General features: G+C 36.5%; 1 protein-coding gene across 2 annotated transcripts in view; it reads right to left on the bottom strand.

Annotated features, from left to right (window-relative positions):
- Positions 1 to 4,514: 4,514 nt before the first annotated feature.
- The window catches only part of TAPT1 (transmembrane anterior posterior transformation 1), a 48,070-nt gene continuing 32,105 nt past the window's right edge, over positions 4,515 to 20,479 (bottom strand). For both annotated transcript variants that reach the window (XM_088539972.1, XM_088539973.1), the window contains 9 exons: positions 19,888 to 19,985; positions 19,553 to 19,622; positions 16,332 to 16,412; positions 15,428 to 15,537; positions 13,760 to 13,819; positions 12,420 to 12,488; positions 11,288 to 11,364; positions 9,337 to 9,497; positions 4,515 to 6,631 (listed from right to left, as the gene is read on the bottom strand). In XM_088539972.1, coding sequence (XP_088396098.1) covers positions 6,402 to 6,631; positions 9,337 to 9,497; positions 11,288 to 11,364; positions 12,420 to 12,488; positions 13,760 to 13,819; positions 15,428 to 15,537; positions 16,332 to 16,412; positions 19,553 to 19,622; positions 19,888 to 19,985 — 956 coding nt within the window. In that variant the 3' untranslated portion in view covers positions 4,515 to 6,401. The remainder of the gene's footprint in view (positions 6,632 to 9,336; positions 9,498 to 11,287; positions 11,365 to 12,419; positions 12,489 to 13,759; positions 13,820 to 15,427; positions 15,538 to 16,331; positions 16,413 to 19,552; positions 19,623 to 19,887; positions 19,986 to 20,479) is intronic.

Raw genomic sequence — 20,479 nt, 5'->3', positions numbered from 1 at the left:
ATAGAGCAGGTAAAGAGAAACTCATTTAGGCTGTTCAGAAAAGGAGTTTGAAGGGACACCTGAACCAGTCTCAGGTGCCAAGGATGTAAAGAAAAAGAAAGGAGGAAACAAAAAGAAATTTATTCTCCATGCTCACAGTGGACAAAAAGTAGAGGGATTAAGTTTCAGCAGGGAAGATCTGAATCAGATAGTCAGAAGGTTTCTGCATGTAATAAATAGCCTTTACAGAATATGGATTTTCTGTTTAGGAGATAGTGGAACCTCTGTTTAAAGATTTAGGAGGATATTCAGCAAACGTCTCCCAGAAACTACATGAATTTGATTCTACACTGGGCAGAACCTGAGCTGGAACAAGCAGTTCTGTCCAGCTTTGGATGCTGTGGAACAGGTTTGATTTACAGGGATTAAAGAGAAGGGGGGCGGAGGGGGAAGGTTCTGCAGAAAAACAAGTGAGTGCAGTGGTAAAGTCCTGGAATGAAACCTGCAGGAACAAGCCAGACAGCTCTGAAGGGACAAGTCTCAGCCTTTGATGGAGCCGCTCTCCACGGTTCTGCTGGCAGGGAATCCAGCCACCAGAGCTGGGCCGTGTAATGAACACAACACAAAAGAGCAAGGGGAAAAGACAGGATACGAAAATCAGAAAAAAGAACCAACTTATGGCACTAAATTCCCAAAATACAGGCAGCTGTTGTAGCATGTTACACAATATTCCCTGATTCCTTAAAAGCAGGGCCAAGCGTAGGAGCAGCTGCCCTCACCCCCAGGCCGGGCCCGCGGCCTTGGGACATGAAGAGAACTTCCTCTGAACTGATTCTCCGGAGGTAACCGTACCGCTTATTTACCACAACACCAGGTCAAGCAAACAGAAAACTTTTGTACCGTGATACAAAGGTGCGTTGTTTATGGTTTCAAAGGGCACTCGGACAAAGGCCTCCATTTTCTGCTCTGCTCTCCATACGCAGCCCACATCTAGGAGAGCTTGCCCCAGTTTACTTGGGCAGCAGGATGGCCCCAACAGCTGAGGGAAATCACACATGGCCTGTTTTTTCAGGGAAAATGCTGCTCCAAGGAGCCCTTTCCCCAAGTCCTGAGCATGGATCTTAAGAGGGCAGCTCTATACTTTGAAGACCACATGCCTAGCCCCATGAAGAGGAGCATTCAGAACTAATGTTAGAGCGAAATTTTGTTCAAGCACCGTTCTGTTGGTTTTAATGGCCTGGCTTACTTTCTCTCACATAGAGAGATAACAAAATATCTGCTCTATAAATGCGAGATCACAACGAAAATGTCTTGTCCCACTTCATCCCTACCACAAACACATATAAATGCATCTCTGGAAATGCGCATTGAAATGTTATTCATCCTCTTACATTTCACATTTACGGAGGTCATTTTTGAACACCTTTTTTTTTTTTTTTTCCTCCTCCAAATGGTCAGAGTTTTTTTTTTTTTTTTTTTTTTTTAAATCAGCCCTTTATTTGTTGTTTCCCTTCTTCATATACCTGCAAAAACACATTTTGATCATTAACAACTATAAAGCTGACACAGACTTTAGACATCTGCTTAGCATGATCCCAAGGAGGGATCCAAATCACTTGCCTATGATTTTATCTATGAAAAAACTCAGAGCAGTTTCTTTCAAGACAGTAGGAAAGACTTTCAAATCCTCTACAACATCCTAAACAAAATTACTAGGTTGCTTTCAGGCTCCAGCTTCTCATTAATTACGGAGTTGTGTTTAGAGTCTTTGACAAATTATATTTTGAATGTTCCCAGGTGTCCTCAAATTGTCCGGGAACAACATCTTAATGCTGATAACTGAGCACCCATCTAACTAATTCACTGCAGGCTACTGAAAGCTATTTGGGATTTCACGGCAAACCTAAAGACATCAATTACATTTGGAGGAAGAAAAGACAACTGATACAGAAATAAGAAAACTAGCAGTTTTCTTTTTGTAGATCAGGAGTCCTTCCCTTCTCCAGTTTGATTCCAGTGAGAGCACTTTCCACTGCAGAGTAGAGCCGCTACCACACAGCTCAAGCAAAATCATCTGTCCCTCACAAGACTGCAGCCAAAGCAGACGGCAGTTTTTGATCAATATAGTAGGAGGGTTCTTTCCCCTATCATACTGGTGACACTGTGCCAAATCAGTAGCAGGTACCAAGTCTCAATGCAGGATTCATCCTCAACACAGCTACGCCTTGCAGAAATCCAAAGTGTGCAGAGCATTGACTGAACCCCAAACAAGGTCCCTACCCTTAAGGTTAGGCACACACACGATGCTTCAAGAACTGCTTTCAACAGAGACGAGTTTAGCACAGCTCCGGATGCCTTAGCCACAGTAAAAAGTTGGCTGATGACTATATTGCTATGGTGCCTTTCACACCTTTACTAGTGCAACCAAGACCTTTTTAAGTCACAAAGCATCATCTCCTCTCCCTCTTGGATGCACAAGTTTCCAGATTTTAGGCTGTAAGATGGAAAGTGCCGTAAATAAAAGGTGAGACCTCTTCTTGATGGCATAATGATGGCATATAATGCTCCTACAAGGTAGCAGCGAATGGAAGAAATGACAGTGTGCACAGTCTAATACGGGCAAGCAGAGAGTAGGGCAATCCTTAGAATTGAGTTTATTCCATCACAAGCATGATAACAAATAGGATTTTGGGGAAAACTGAGCTAACAGTATTCAAAAAGTTGTCACTAGAATTGCAAACCCATTGCAAACATTCTGAAATGATAGATCAGGTCTTTCTGAGAACTTTCACAGTCTAAATATGTTCTACCACTGTAAGCAGAAAAACTTCCTTGAAAAATACAGTTCTGTTGTACAGCTTTCAGCAGTGTTTGTCACAGCTCTCTTTGGTGTGTAGTACTCGCATACGACCTTTTGCTTTTTTGGAGTCAGCAAAATAAACACAGCCAAATTGAAAGATAGAGCAATTATTCAGAAAAAAAAAAGTTTTTGAAATACATTGTTCAATAGCTGTGAAGAACACTTCCAAAGCCTGGGTTACACAAGGATAAGATAGGTGATAACTCTCAATTTCCTCACAGAGTAGTGGTCTAGTTTGCAAGACAAAAAAAAAATTGCAATGTTTCATCTGTTTCACAGTTTAACTCTTGTGCCACAGGTAAGAAGTGTCAATTGTTCTCTTGACTATTACCACCAAAAAGACTCAGAATTGGACCCCTACAGATCAGCATTTGAACACAGTTTTTACAACCACTGACCTTAAGATGTTGACTTATAAAAACAGGCTCCTAAATAAGCATTTAAAATTTCTCATAACAATAAAGTTAAAAAGCTCCAAACTCTAAATTGTGATCCATCCACCAGTGTCCTTGTGATTGAGAAACTACTTTGCTTAAGGGGAAATTCTGCTTTGCTAATGAACACCTGAAAGGCTTCAAAACCTTTCAAAGAACAATTAATAATCCTATGAAAAACATGCTTGTTGCTAATGCTCTCATAATCCACCTCATTAGGAATATATACTGAATTCAGTATGTACTTTTAGAATTAATGTGGGAACTGTGATTTCGCTGGAATATCATTTGCTTCCATCAGGATTGTCCAGATTTTATTTCTGAAGAGATTTATAAATTGAAGACATTTATTCACTATTTAACCTCTGATATTCTCCATAGTTATCTCACTGTGGAGACCAAAACCTTCAAGAAAATCTACAAAAAGCAAGACCTGTCTACAGACTGTAAGTTTGGTCTGGCTACCTGGCTTTTTTGTCCAAAAAACACCTCTGGAGTTCCCGGAGGCCGGCCCAGGGCTAGAGCTGTGACCTTTCATTAGCAATGCAGAGCTGCATGTCCAAGGAGTCCCTATCAAGTCATGAGCGACAACATGAGGACAATTTAAGAGCTTGGAGCAAGTGAAAAATGGTGAATTTCCAAGCCCACTAGAGCCTTTACCAAACTTCCAAAAAGCTTAAGGGATCTTGTTGTATGCAAGGCCATGCCTCAAACACAACCTGAAATTATTTTATCTATGAGTGAACAAAAATAAGGTTATGCCCACATAGCCAACAGCCATGCCCCAAAGCACAGGCAGACTATTTCGCATCTAGTTAGCACAACAAAACCAATAAAAGCAGCACATGAGCTAGGACACGAAGCGCCACGGCTAACCACCCTAACTACTGCAGCACCGTGCTGGATAGAGCTTTGGCTCATGCACTCGAGAGCCACATGGGGCTTTGCTGTCAAAGAGTAACTGCAGGAACCAATTACACACATTAGGCTATCCCAACAAATTTCATTCGCATTGGTTTTTGCCTTTAACCAATAAATCATTAGTAAGTTAGCATCAACAGTTTTTCGTTTTTTTGGCAATAGCCAATTGCCATAAAAACCAGAAACAAATCCAGTTCTAATGCACCTTCTTGTCCCACTTGCAAGTGCCTTAGCATATGGAAACTATAACTTTATAGAATAAATACATTGCATATTGGCCAACTACGAACAAAGAAATGCCAACACTCCACTTCTACTTTTTTTTTTAAACAAATATTACAAAATTGATTTATTAAGTTTCACACAGATGCACTTATAAAATTGATACAGACTGTCATTCAACAGAAAAAAAAAAAGAAAGCAATTTCAAGCTTCCTTTAGCAACTGCTAAATAATTCAAAAATAAGATACAGCAAATCGACAGATAATTTGAATTTCAATGTGTGGACTTCTCCAATTAGTATAAAATACATCAAAAATTAACGAATTTCATGATTTTTCCCCAGTGCAAGTCCTATTCCTTCTACTTTCATCCCAGCAGTACATCCATGGATTTTGGCCATTACACCAATATCTCTTTATGGGAGAGGAAAGGCTGAAAGATTGCAGCAAGAAAGTCCCACCAAAGCAGCCCCTGTTAACTTGTATGGCAAAGCAATCTCATTACTAAATCTGCTCACATACATTTATCCCCATTTGCTATATTAACCTAGTCCTGCAAATTTCAGGGATTACACTGAACTTTCACATTTTTATATTCATAAACTAAACCTCTGCCTTCCCACTCTGATAGATTATGAAATTAATGAAAAGTAACTTTTGCCATCATTCATTCTGCACTGAAGCACCTGAAAAATAAGTTTTCCTTGGAAAGTGAAACTGATGCATACTTCAATATCTGAAAGGCATCTGAAGATGCTGGCGCTGTGTTTTAATAGTATATGCAGAATTTATCATTACCTATAGAGTATCTTCTGATGCCAATCTCCAGCCTGGAGTTTTGAGCTGAAGTTTATTTCAGTTTTGGTTTAAGGTTTCCAGAACATCTTTCATGAATTCTCCCATTATTTATTGTGTGAGGAGAGCTTATGATGCAATGTAATGCTTTAAATGCACTTTATAAGTCTAGTCCATGTACTTAAGTTTCACTAAAACTCACCTATTAAAATGGATGATTCCAATGTAATTGTCCATTTGAGCTATCATATACATTCTCAGGCAAGTTAATAGAGATGTCATTCTTAAAGAGTTAAATCCAGAAGTGTAATGAATCATTTCTGTTGCATTAATGCCATACAGTTCCGATGCAACACTACTTTTGCTTGCTGCAATTAATACTGCCTTCCCTTAGTATATAAAAGTGCCCTTTTATTATTTTTTTTCCAGAGCAACAAGAAGTCTCCAGCTTTAAAAATTAATTTTAGAAATAGTGTACTTGGCAGGACATAACTGAACACAGGAAATGATTATGCTTCATATTTGCACAGTTAAGCAGAACCTTCACTATATTTTGTATTTATGATCTTTTCCCTTGATGTTTAGTATTTAGATAAAATACTATGCAGTATATCTTTCATTTAAAGACAATTTTATTCTCAGCAGTTCAGATACATCTTGAAAAGACTTTTCTGATGACAAGAATAACTGTCTTGACTTACTGCTTAATGAACGAGTGCTTTTTTTTTTAATGTATTCATTGATAACTACAAGTTTTGAACTCTGTCTGAAGATATTTAATAAAACAACGTAACTGGGAAGGCAAGCTTCCTGTAAAGTTGTCATACATTTCCAGGAATATCCTTACAGTGGAGGAACCTTCATGAAAAGTAGTATGTTCTGGAAGCATGGTCTCATAACGCAAAATGGGACTATTTTTTCCCAGTCTCTTTTCCAGAAAGGTGATACTGCAGCTCTGCCACCTGGCTAGAGACTCACGATCCACCACCTTTTCCGAGGAAAGTTAGAGACTGCTTATTGACCTGACACGAAGTCAAGTTACTTGTAGAAAGAAATTAATATTTTTCTGCCATTAATAATTTAAGTTTTTAAATAAATATTTATGTGCCTTTTTTGGCAACTGTCCATTCTGGTAGCATGTGCTGTCCCAACAGCTCAGTATCCTTAGCACATTGATTAAAAAAAAAAAATTAGTCAATCCTGTTTCCACAGATAGTAAACCTGTCTATCTCCAACAAATCTTTCTTTGAAGACCTGTGTTTTACTTCTGAACTGTCTTGGCTTATATCTTTTTCTTCTCCGTCAGGAGTTGTCAGAAATTGATCTGAATTGCTCGTTACAAGTAGAGATGGCAAATTCTCCTTCTGATGGACAGGCTGATTGGTAACTGATGTAGATCCATTCTCATCTGTGGAGATTCCTGTTGGGAAAGGAGACAGATAATTATAAAGATGACCATAAAATGACACAGGCAAAATGATGCATCACCCAATTTAAACTGATGGAACATCCATATTCATCCCAAGTTGTCCTGAAAGTGAAATGCAAGAAAGCAACAGAGGCAAGAGAAGGATCCTTTGTGGTAGCCAGGTCACTCTAACAACTTCCAAATCACTAGTCAATTTTTAACCACAAGGCAGATTTCTGGGTTAACCACTCTACTTGTCTAAACTGGTAGAAGGATAAAAATGAGTTATACAGAAGTTCAGAGAAGGAGCAAGAGCCTAAGATATATGAAAGGACACAGTAAAACAAGCAGGCAGAAGGTGCATTCTACCTTCTTCTGGCTTATGTACTTCTTTTTGGGTGGATGGTGGGGGTGGAAGTTTATGTGGAAAGATTTTCTATAGCCTTTATGTGAAAGTCATTTTCATCCAGAACATATAAAAGGAGTTTCTCTAAAAGGAACTAAGTGTGTCTGATCTTCTGTATATGTAGAATAAACCCAGGTGCTCCACAGACAGCTAAGAAATGTGCTACAGTTAAAACACTGAATTATAAAGCAATTCAAAGAATACGTCTATTTTTATTGCAAGATTCCTGCCTCTGTTAACTTAAGGTATACATGTAAAATCCATGTATTGTTTTTATGTTTCAGTAAAAAGCTTTAAAATACTTAAAATGCACAGGAAAGTGAGGAGATTGCATTTTATTACTGGCTTGCTTCTCTTAAAATCTGAAATACTGTTTCTAAAGGAACCCCTGAAAAAATCTCACTAATGGGTTTGTCTGCAGTACGTTCAACAAGAAAAAAACCTACTTGACAGGAATAGCAGCAACGGGAGCAGCTATTTTTAGAGATACACAGCACTATATAAAATACACTACTATAAAGAAACTTTCTTCTTCAGAGCATCACTTCATAATATACCAGCTACTCCTTTTAGGCAAATAGATTATTCTTAACACTTACACAAGTCAAAGGCATGATGCCTGCATTAAGGAGACAAATAGTGCAAACTGTAAAGCTTCATTGCAGAGAATTTTCTATCTGAGCAACTTCCTGAGAAATCACTGGTCAGCTACAAATGATTCCCAGTGACTAAAATTCCCATTCTTCCAGAAGTATGAAACTTTATCCTTTGAAATTTTAAATTTTCTGTGGAAAAGGTAGAAATTCAAGAAAATAAACTAACTCATGTGGTAAACTCCTGAGAAGTGGACTACAGATTAATTCCCTTGTGTTCACTGTAGCAAGAGTCATGCAGAGCTTGCACTGCACAAACCTGCTAAAGTGGGGCACAGGGATTAATCTGTGCTGCAGGACCCAGCAGAAACATAAATGCAGAAGCTGGGGAAGCTGACATCATTCTTTCACATAATTGAGGTTTCTAGTAAATAAAGACCTATTAAAAGGTATATATTACTAGGGAAACTGATGAAAGCTCAATTTTTAATACTCACAAAAGTTCAGAATAGCTGAAATAAAGTTAGCAAGTTATTGATTGCTGCTTTCTAATTAAATTTTTTTCCATTTGAGGGAATAAAAATCTCTGCTGACTGGCCTAGTAAGCTTGCTGCTGCTTCAGCTAAAAAGAGTTTGCAGGATTTATCTTCTGTGAGCAGTAGGCTTTTCAAGCATCAGTCTAAGTATGGCTTAAAAGTCCCATATATAAGTGTAATATTAACATGTTTAATTAAACATTATCATTATCAGAGTCCTCTACTGAAATGCAAACTACAATTAAACCAACACATATTAGATTCTTTCATGAAATTAAAGCAATTATATAATTTAAACTTTCAAAGAAGTATGCAACAAGTTTCGGCCTGATATAATTTGACTTAATTCAGATATAGACATTTACGACAGAAACACTAACAGATTCTTAACTCCAGTACTGCTAGCGAGACACTGTGACAACTAATAAGCACCTAAAATTTCAAGCTGTTCAGGTCTTTGGCATGCGACAGAGCGAACACAATAAAAGCCTTACTGTTATGTTCTCCAGGGCTCTCTCACAGAGATCTTCACACGGAAGATATACAACCCAACTCAGTTGATTGCAACAAGGAAGGTTTGTTTTCCTTCTCCAATGTGTCCCAGGAATATAATATAATGCCTCATTACATTATTAACACACAGTGCAACAGCACTTTCACAACTAACACTGAGGAGCCAAACAAGAAAAGCACACGACAGACTTGAAACTAGAAGGATGTTCTCAGAAATCATCTGAAATTCATAGTCGGATTTAGCAACGCTTTTCTTTCCTTCCATTCGTTAGTGTTTTAAATTATACCTATTAACATATTTTACATTCATTTCCATAGGAAAAAAAATGCATGGAACACTTCCTCAATCTGCTAGGTGGTGATACCTAAATTTTTATTTATTTACGTGGTGATATTTTCAAACAAAACATGCTACTGTACTGTTTCCATCCCCTCCATGTATCAGGATGGGCTCTTACAGAGAAGAAAGTCTACATGCAAAAGGAGAGACATCTATTATGCTCCATTGTGCTTAGAGACTTGTGCTCACTGCTGTTATATTGTACAATCAGGGTTCAGCAAGGGGCCTACTGTCATAAACACGTCACACACCTTTTTTGATATTAAGTCTAATCTGGAAGCAATGTGTTTCATTAGATTTGAAAACAAAATCAAACAGTTAAAGTTTACCTTGGGTAGATTTAAATTTGCTTTGTGGTTTACTGGCTGGCTTCCCTGGAGTGGCAGTCAGGACAGGATTGAACAATTTCTCCTCCATTTTTGCCTCTTTTACATACTGACATGACTTTCCCAGCAAAACGATACTATTAAGGACTTTTAGAGATATTAACCTGCAAAAAAAAGGATTTATTTATATATCTGCAATACCAAGTACCCGTAATAAAAATAATTGCACATGGTTACTTCTGTTTTGGAAGGATTATCTAATAAATTTCATAGCAAGATAAAAAAATCTACCTTCCTTTTCTCAACTATTTCTTTCAGACTGAATACATAAAGAAAAAAAGCCCTTTTATCCCAGAAGGCATTTAAATGAAAATGTCAAGTTTTATACTGTTTATCATTGTACAACAAAAATGACTAAAACGACAGTCCAGCAGCTATTTAGTATAGCAAATATTTTAACACAGAACTAGAAACAGACTGGGAAGGAGCAAGTCTACCATTAAATGTGCTTGGATTGAAACTGTAGTTTTCAGTGATGCCCAGCCAAGGATCACTAGTGGACTTAAATCACAAGAACTCAAACACCTAACTTAAAGTTGCAGGCTATGTTAAGTCCTTCATATTAAAAAAGACTGTTCATAAATTGAGCGAATCCTCAGAGGCAACACTGCATTGCCATCACAGCATAGCCACTTGACCCTTGTCAACAGCTTGCAGCAGGAAGTTCTGCAACCCACTCAAGATCCTTTGAAGCATCTTCTCATCTGAAGGACATGAAGATGCATCTACCACCCAGCACTTTCAGATTTACAGATCAAATGGGTTTTGTAAAATGTAAGTTCGATTAATGTTATTTTATATGCTATGCCTGTAGCAGACCACTGTCTACTCCGAATTAAGTATTAATAAGTATGGAAAGTTCACTACTGAATAACACTTGAACAGCTACTTATCCTCTGTGGGATAAATATTCTCTACACACAAATATTCTCTACATATCAACCTGTATAGCCAAAAAAGAAAAAACAAAAACCTAAATGCAGAGTCTAAATCCATCTAAATCCATTCTCCACTCCCTGAAAGTATTTTAGGCATCACTATAATAGACTAAAAAGATGACTTGAAGATAAATGAGCATCTGCAGATTAAAATCCATGGCGTGGGTGTAACTGTTTAATCACAAAGTGACCCAAGCAACTTCAGCAGCAAGTGCATTAATGCAGTCAGAAGATGTCAGACTGAAAAATGAAGTATCCAGCATTTCTAAGGGAATTTTATGCAACACACTCCCTTTCAGAAATAAGGCATTAGAGAAATGGAATAACAAACAACACAGACCACTTCCAGTGCTCAAAAGAAAAAAAAATGATTTTGGTATCCAAGCAACCACAAAGAAGATACCATTTCATACAAGTTTAAAGCCACAGGTCTCTACAATCTTATTAGATTATGAGGATAGATTTTGTCCTAGAGTTGAAAGGAGCCTTCCTCCATTTCTAAGAAGTTTAAGCAGTTTGTTTTTCCCGCCTCTGTCCCTTATAAAGGTAGGTGTTTAGAACATGATCCTATATTGATTTGAAGAGATAGGAAGTTGAACAGGCCACTTCTGCCTTTCCTTTAAATCATGGTAATAGCAAAGGAAGGAGAGAGTTGGCATGAGTTATCTAGTCACAAAAAATATGGAGCAATCCTATTCTGAGAAGGTACTGCAAAACAGACTTGTCCCTTCCCGTGAGCCTGCAGAAATTTCTGCTCACTACATCTTCTATATTAAAAACCCACATATAAAAAGCTTCATTTCAATTCAGATGTATACCAGGATGGCACCATACATTCTTGCCCACTATCTTAAAATGTGGGTATTTTGGCCTTTTCTTGGCCACAATACTTTTTTCTCCCTAGCCTTATCAACAAAAGTTCACACATATCTGATCAAATAATTGTAAGTACTTACCCACAATAGAACAGCACAACACAAGCATAAGCTAAGACTCCTTGAACTTTTATTGAGCTTGTTACAACTCGGATAAGCTGTTTTAAAGACAAAAGTTAAACCATTGCAATTATTTATTAATAGAATATTATAAGCAACTTCTCACAGGGGGTAAGCTCAAGACAAAATTAGAAACACTAACTGTAACTCTGTTTCCCTTGGTCATTCAAGATTTTGATTTGAATAGATATTATACTAGCATTTTCTACTAATTGACTTTGCAGATCAGTTGTGACTTTGTCAAAACTGCTCTATTTAATGTTTACTTCAGCATTTTGACTTTTATATAACACTACCCCCTCCCCCCTAAAAAACAAACAAAAACAAAACAGTGAAGTGTGAAACACATTTTAAAGTAATCTGAGTATAACACTGTTTTGTAGAGTTAGTACATAAATCCAAACCTGCAGCAGCACATCCTAAAAAAATCTCAGGTTTATTACAGTTATATTCCAGGCACATTCCCAATATCAAGACAACCTACTGCTTGTCTACATGTGTGTACAGAGAAAAATCACAGCAATGAGTTACAGAAAACACTCTGTGATACTTATTTCAGAACAGACAGCACATGGACCCCATTCTAGTAATGAAGTGATTCAGACAGTATTTCAAAATCATTTATGCTACCTTGGCGCAGAAGCTGAGCTTCCCCTTACAAAGGGGAGCTGAGCCATTGAACATAACATTGCAGGGACCTAGGAAATCCGCGCACTACTGCTAAGCTCCTGGCAGCCAGCTGCTTTGACTATTCTGAGTGAATGAACAGGATACTTGCCAAAAGGAATAAATGTTTAATAAGCACAGATGTAGTGCAATTTCACTGCAGCAATTCAACTGCTTATGAAATCTGTAATATTAATCTACATTCAGCCTTTAATGTCAGGCTGATAAACAGTAATACATTCATAACATCACAATCAGCATGTGATGTAGATTATATTGAAGTCATGCTCAACCTTGTAGCATTCCTTCAGCTATTTAAAAAGTAATTATTTCATCTTTACAAAGTGAACTAGCTATCTCAAAAGCATGTGTTCTCAACAAAATGAGATATTGTCAGAAAATGGCAGTAGGAAAGATGATGACTTACTAAAACAGCCAGCGGAAGAGGAATAAAACCCATTCTTCTGGAAACCGAATCACTATAATCTGTATATGCCTAAAAATGGGGGAAAAGAGAGGAAGAATAGTGAACTACTAATACAAAGGAGGGAGCTTATTTTAGCTTGGCACAGCCTCTAGATAAATATCAATCTCTGCTAATAAACACTACAGCATGAAGTATGCCCATTCAACTTTAAAATGTAAATGCAGATAACTGTACTTTCACACAGGCAAATAATATAATTATGACTGGTAAGATTAGCTACAGTGCTCTAAACCATGAGCAATTAGAGTATAATACAATCTCTAAATCAAGAGCAATTAGGACACTGTTTCCAAACACACTATTTCATCTATACCTTATAACTAGCTTATTTAAAAATGTTTTTGTATTAATTCTTTGATCCTCAGACACTAAACAGAAAAACCCACAACAGGGATAAAAATGCAATTATCCATCACAGTAGGGATTTTAAAAATCATTCTATAAGTATCTATAATTAGCCTCAAGATAACTGTCTTACAAATCATTTTAAAAGTATGTTTACACTTGCACTCAAAACACAGCTGCTTTGCACAACAGCTTTCATGCAGGACATCATGCTGGAATTAGGTAGCATTGTAAATGCTCCTTTTCCTCATTACCATTAGAAAAGGTATTATATTTTCAGAACTATCCAACTGTTTTTTTTTTTTTTTAAAACAAATTACTTAATTTGTATAGTAATTGAAGGTGTCAACCTTTTTATAAGATACAAGGTGCTGAATTCCTAGAAATAGCTATTGTACGTTCCCAAGGAAGCTACAGAAGTTATAAATAAAAAGTTCATTAAAAGTTAGGGCAATGCAAGATTCTCATTCAGAAAAGGTATATTTTAGTCTTCTAAATGCAAGTACAATAAGAACTAAGAAAATTCCAAACAAATACTGTGTTCTGTAAATGCCCATACTATAGGAATAGAGGCATAGTATTTTATCTTAAACATCCGCACAGGCTATGTGTGAAGAAATAGTATAAGCTCCTAATTATCACCGTGTTTTGATATAATGAGTTAAAAATAAAATGGAAAAAAGGTTGTTTAAAGTTTTCTCAAGAAAGTCTTCTTGAGCCTACTTAATTTCCACCCATTTCAAAAAAAAAAAAAAAAAAAAAAAAGATTACTCAACCCGACTGTGAGTGTATTTAGAAGTCTTCTGTCAAAAATAATTCAAGCAAAGCCTATTGCAAATGACCTGAACAAGACAAAAATGAGAATAGGAGAAAAAAGGCATTTTCCCATAACAATTATGCTGGTTAATAACAGATGCCTTTATTTTCAGGCTTACGTTTTTCTGTCGACTGCTAACAAGGTCAAACGCAAGACTGGCTCTGTACTCACTGTAGACCTGGAAAAAATCCAGTGCATCAGATGTGTGATTAATTTTTGTTATCACACTATACAGAAGCAACAGACTTTTATTAATGGCCTATTTGTGTAGTAGGAGTATTTTAAGTGTTTATGCAATAATCAAAGTACCTAGTTTTCAGGAGATGTAACTGCATGCTTCCCTCATAGATGAATCTATATTTCTATGATAAAATCACTTGGGTAATTTTTAGAATATACATACAAACAGACACATTTATAAACACCACTGCAAGGTCTTAGGATCCGAATGAAACTTCATGAAGTATTTCTTACCAATTTAGGCAGAATCAGTAACACTACAAAATGAGAGAAGTAATGTTCACCTTGTAATGCAATTCATTTGTCTTAAGCTACATAAAGACTTGGAATCAAATTAAACAAATCAAGAAAGTTACTAACCAAGGGACCCCATAAAAAAGGCACTACAACAGGGAGATGAAAGCAGTTTTTCTTATTTTTTAGTTAATAGCTTTGCACATTAAGACAACAAAGTACCTATTATAGGAATAACTGGCAGGGCAGCTTGTACTACAGGTGCTCAAAACTTCTGCAAAAATCAAGTGTAACAGCTATAAAACTTTAATATTTCATACTATAAAATAGAAGGTTTGTTAAATAAACCTTGCAAACAACTGCCGCCACCCCCCCCAAGCTGTTTCAGCACACTGAGGCATGCTATATTTTTGGCCAGCATGACTTCATTACTTCTCTTTTCTGCACTTTCTATATGAAAGTAGGGCATGCATAAATGCCTCTGGCATAAGGGAGCTTATTAAGTACATGTATTAAACTTGTTTCTACACCACATAATATAGTTCCTTGAGAGGTGCTGAAAATGATAGCACTTCCAAGTTCTGACCTCATTTACTGAAGAGTGGTTTTAACAGTGAAAAATACACTAATTCAACTCTTCACAAATTGGCCAAATTCATTTGAATTCACACATCAACATTCATGACAAATGGCCAACCTATCATGACACGTTACTCCACAGTAAGTCACCTCATCTACTACCTTAAAAGGAGGATGTCCTAAGAAATTGTACGAACAGGAAACAAACAGCTAACCTACTTTGTGTTACTGCTGCAAGGACAGAGGAGAAAGAATATTTTCCTTTCTCCACATTCCACCTCTCACCTACAGGCAAAATTCAGCAACCTCACAATAAAAAAAAAAAAAAAAAAAAGCCTGTATTTTAACCCATGATTGCTTTTGTTTAGAAAAAAAGGTACAAGCTCTGCAAATACAAAAAAGTAGAATCCTATAAATCTAACTAGCAACTGCTTCACAAAATAATCTGCTAGTTATAGGAACTGTGACTATTAGGTGAATTGTTACATGCCCATTTAAACTAATTTATGGATCTGGATATACTAGCTTAGAAGCAAAGGGCTTTGCTGCACATTAAGGACATCTTTACAAGAATACTGGTATCAGGAAATTACCAACTAGCCTTTCCACACAAAACAATCCTATAAAAGATAGTAACAAAACAGTTATATTTTCTGCCCGGGTTCAATCTTAACTTTTAAAAAACATTAGCGAAATAAAATAGCATTCAGCCTTCAAAAAGCAGGATACCTACATCTGCCGTGATGTCATTGAATTTTGTTATAAAGGCATGTTTCACAATGTCCACTGCAATTTCTGAAGCAACCACCATGCAAACATCTGGGAATAACACCCAAAGATGATCTGAAGATTGAGAAAAACAAGTTAGACCATTTAATTTGACACCAATACTCAAAATGCCAGTTGCAGTACCTGTGCTCAGCAGATGAAACCCCTCAGAGTCTGAGGCAACATGTGCAACTTTACAGCACCACTCAGCAGTTCCTGGGCAAACTCTCTCTACCCCATTAGTTGCTCTAGAAAGATCAGCACTGCGTAATTACGCCACAGCTAGGGCCAGATTCTACACCTTCTAAAATGTAAAACTTTGCTTTGACTAGAAAGACAATCTTTATGCATGTGAGATAGGAGGAATAGACAAAGCACCATCAGTTTTAGCCTCTTGGATGCTTCACATAAGATTTAGGTTAACTGGTAACATTCAATCAAAATACATCACACAGATATGGACTCAACCTTTTAAAACTAAAGTTTTAATACTCTCTGTTAAAGTAAAATATAATATTGACTCAATATTTAGTTGATACAGTATTAAAACCCAATAAATTACTAAATTACAAACACGGTTTTACAGAATCTTGCACATTTCCATCTCAAATAGCCTCACAAAATAAATTTGCCTAGGGAACCCTTCATCCTCAGCGCACTTTCAGGAAATGGAGGGGTGGGAGGAATTGTCAGAGAAAATTAAGCTTTAAAAATCAGAAGCCAAAATATCTGAGAAATCAAGAATCCTCATTTCAGAGCTATCTTTAGGCTCTGTCTTTCAGACTGCCACAATAATCAAGAAATATAGTTGCCTCAAGTTACCTATGGAATTGCTGTCATTAATTTTGTTTTTATACTGGTTTACTTACCCGGATTCCATGAGAACTGTTCCATATTTCTTAGACATACAATTAGCAGCAGCACATAATTGGTGAACCTCTCTTTTATATCTAGCAAAAAGAAAAAAAAGCTGTTACTCCAAGCACTCATTTATTTGCATACATGGATATATATGCATGCTTATTCTGTATCCCTTAATAAATCTTAGATTGAAGATGTTTCCCATAGATCATTTGATTAGATTTTGGAAACACCATACCTGTCTCATTTCACATAATTTGCACAGGTTCACTGTACCAGAGAGTGAGTTACAGTCTGTATTATAACACCTTTTCCATCAGCAAAGTCATATGAACCTATTAGGGCTGTTGTATAATTACACTCAGTACACATTCATTTCAAAGCCAGTAAGGTGCATATGACTATAAACGCAATAGGAAAAGCGGCAAGTAATAAGTTTTTGCCATTCCTTCCATGAAGTAAAGTCCAAAGCGGAAGGATTGGGCATTATATCCAGACCAGATTTTAAATATTTTCATTCTGCTTCCATCATCCCTCCTTCCATTTCAGTGGAATAGAAATCTGTGCCCATACTAATAATCCATTCAGACCTACTATAAATGCTCCAAGAAAATAAGAGAAACGTAATATGAGAGAGATTGATAGCAACAGAGACACCCAATTTAGGTGGCATTCAATCAATCAATCAGAAAATCACTAATAATAATAATAATAAAAAAAGTAAAAGACTTAAAAAGAAGAAGAGATGGGGGGATAAAAGCTGTTCCTAAAGCAGCACTGAATCCAGTGCAGACAAGTGGTATTAACTAGCCCAAATCCCAGTTGGCTACATACTGCAACTCAGTCATGAAGGAACCAAAGTCTAAAGAAAAGTACTTTCCAGCAATAACCAGAATGGCAGGGAAATCCAGAATAAGAGCAGAGTTTATGAAGTGGTGCTTCTACACACTTGCATAGAAAAGAGCCTTTAAAATACTCAGTTATTTCTTTCCACATTCCCTGATACATCACACTGGAATCCTGCATCAGGGATTGGAAGTTGACTTATAATGGGCAACTGGAGCACCAGTGAGCTAAGAAAGATCAAAGGCAGAACAAGGAATGAAATAGAGAGGCACCGGAGGCACCTTTAAACCTGCCCCTGCCCCAAAACCTTTATCCCTAAGCTGAAAAAAACATACTAGAAAATTAAACAGACGCATTAAAAAACAGTCTGAATTGCAGAGATTGAAAGTAAATTAAGACTTGAATGGTAAATGGAGGCATAAAACAAAGCAGAAATAACAGAAATAGGAAAAAAACATAAAAGAATTAAGATAAAAAAGGAAACAACAAGCAAAACTGAAGGAAATTACTAAATATGGAAAAGGAACAAACTGAAGTTCCAGAAACACTGTAAATTGTGTTAAGAAAGCTTTTAAGACACGAGATTTAAACTCATGGAATAATCTAGCTAATTAGTCAAATAAGGGAAATAATGTAATGTGTCACCTAAGTACTTTATCATAAGAGATACAACTGTGCTTTTAAAAAATACTTTGGAGCGCAGTGTGAAATTAAAATAAGGCTGATTTAAAAGCATAAAAGGCAGCAGCACGCTGGGCTTTCAAGAACAATTAAAGAGATTCTCTCTGTAATTACGGTCTCCTCATTCACTAAATCCTGAAACTCTACAGAAACGCAGCTTGCAGGTATTTATTTCAAATAAAAGACTATACAATCAAGATTTAGTGGTTTTTTTTTCTTGCTAAAGCAAAAACTAAATATGAAGTCTCTCCCTGTGGCGACAGTGCTCAGTGTGCCGGGGCGCGTGCAAGTCTGCTCACGGGTCAGGGTGCCGCTGCTGAAGCGGTTCTGCTGCCGCCGACAAGCCCGAGCTGCAGAGAGTTGAAATCAGATTCTCTAGCTGTTGTCTCGAACAACTACCCTGTCACAAATCTGTGTCAACTTTCAGCACCAAAAATAATTTTTGCATTTATTAGATAACTACGTAACCAAGCTGCATCTTACAATTTGTTCAATTATTTCTTTATGGACATTTTTTTATGGATTCCTTTTTGAAGGAATTCTTTTAGTTCTTAAATTCTATTTGAATTAGAAGACAAAGAAGAATTTTAAATAGCATCAGAACACATATAGTATGCCAATACAAGATGCACAACTGTTTCTGGTGCAAGCAGTAAAACATTGAAAGGATACAAAATTCCCACAAAAAAATGAACAGATTTACTGCATCAGATCTTTAGCAAGAACCGATCAATATTACTTTAATTTCAAAAGATATGAAACACTTTCCAAAAAAACCTGTCTAAATGTTTTATTTATTAAGAGAGAGAAAACAAACACCCCAAAACCACCATTTGTGATCATTATAAGAAGTGTTCTTGGAAAAAACAGTTATCAATTCATAGGGAATGAAATAGCTTGTTCTGTGCACTCTTGTATCTACTTCCATATCCACCTGGCATTATGAATGCCATCACTTTTTCCACTGAGCGATAATCAGAGACCCAATATCACTATTATGGATCTTCAATAATAGAGCTTAGCAATAGAATATTGATAAAACGTATCTTCTAGTATGCTATCACCGGTGCCTTTTTATGGAGGAAATTATCAAGCCTATCTACTAGCAGTCGAACCAAAGAGATTCATCTGTGCAATAGGAGAGCTCAGTGCATCGTCTCGTTGATGAGAGAACTGCTATTATCTTACTAATATGTCAGTTTAAATCCATCTCAGGAATCAGGCATTCTTTTTATTTTATACTCTTCTTCACTAGCCAGATATTTCATTTTACCTCATTACACTTTTTTTTTTTGGATTTGATTTCAAGAAGCATCCTCAAAATTGCCCAACAGTATGTATTCTGGGGCCACGACAAACATAGCACCCTACAAGTCAACTTTACAAAGAGACGAAGCTCTTCAGAATGCCTATGCTCTGAATAGGCATAGATAACGTAACGTATTTGAAATACTATTTAATAAATAAATTGAGCATGGAGCTGAAAAGTTGTCTTAATGCCTTAAAAAAGTAGCTATTTCACCTGTATTCTTAGAATTAGAATCCTTTTTTTTTTTTTTTTTTTTTTTTTTGCTACTGAACAAGTAGAGAAGTTCTAGAATTCAATTCAGAATGTTTATTCACATAAAGTAAAATTATTATAAAAACAAACAAAAACCAATTTCTTATTTCAGTTTCCTCTGATTAGCAGAACTATACATACCACTGTTCGACATTTGAAAAAGATTGTTCTTCTCAAACTTCTTGAAAACACTTCCTTTTATTTCAACAAACTGCAATTTTTAAGAACAGTTAGTTAGTTCTTATTGATAAAAAACAATATCAATATCAGGTAAAGACTACAAAAATATGCAATATGATACACTAAGATGAAGAATGTTGAAAAAAAATAGAGTGACTACAATATACAGTTTCTCCATACGCTATTCCAATCCGTCCCACAGAACAAAGTGAGGTGGAAGCAATGGTCTTTCAACTCTTCCATCTATTTATGTAGTAGAATAGTACTCAGAGCTGTTAAACTCATGCCATACTTACATTATTTGACATCATGATGGTAAGCAATGACTTATTGTGGGAGTTGAAGGCCACGTTAAGAGTTGTTGCTTGAACCATTATAAGAATGGCATGCAGGACTGTAGATAACTATGTTAAGGAAATATACGTGGAAATGACTTTTCTGCATAATAGTATCAGGCAAACAGCATCAAATCCCAGATTTCCTATTTTGTTTTTGAAGTTCCTAATAGGAAGAAAGTTTCTCTATCTTCCTATCAACCTAGGTTTGCAGCAAGACACTACCTAAATTCTTGAGCAAATGTCTGCACAACTTCAACGTAATTGGAGACCTCATTCAGTAGATGGTATAAAACTAGCTCAACACGAGGGCACTTCTGCTGTAACATCCATCCATGCTGTGTTTCTTCCAGCTCTGCAGCATGCATAGCCTACCCAGAGTGCTTTATAGCATGTAATCACTGTGTTAAGTTTTCCTGTTCCAAAAGAGTTCAGTGACACCAGAAAGGAGAAATAGCAATACATAATGAAGAATTTTTGGAGATAAAGGAATAACGTATGGTTTTCACAGAAAACAGGGGAAGGCACAGGAATTCTAGATTTATCACAGCAT

The sequence above is a fragment of the Tinamus guttatus genome, unplaced genomic scaffold (assembly GCF_059628265.1).
Source record: "Tinamus guttatus ecotype Peru unplaced genomic scaffold, ASM5962826v1 Tinamus_guttatus_pri_ptg000052l, whole genome shotgun sequence".
Taxonomy (NCBI): Eukaryota; Metazoa; Chordata; class Aves; order Tinamiformes; family Tinamidae; genus Tinamus; species Tinamus guttatus.
This window is presented reverse-complemented; position numbering and strand designations above follow the sequence as displayed.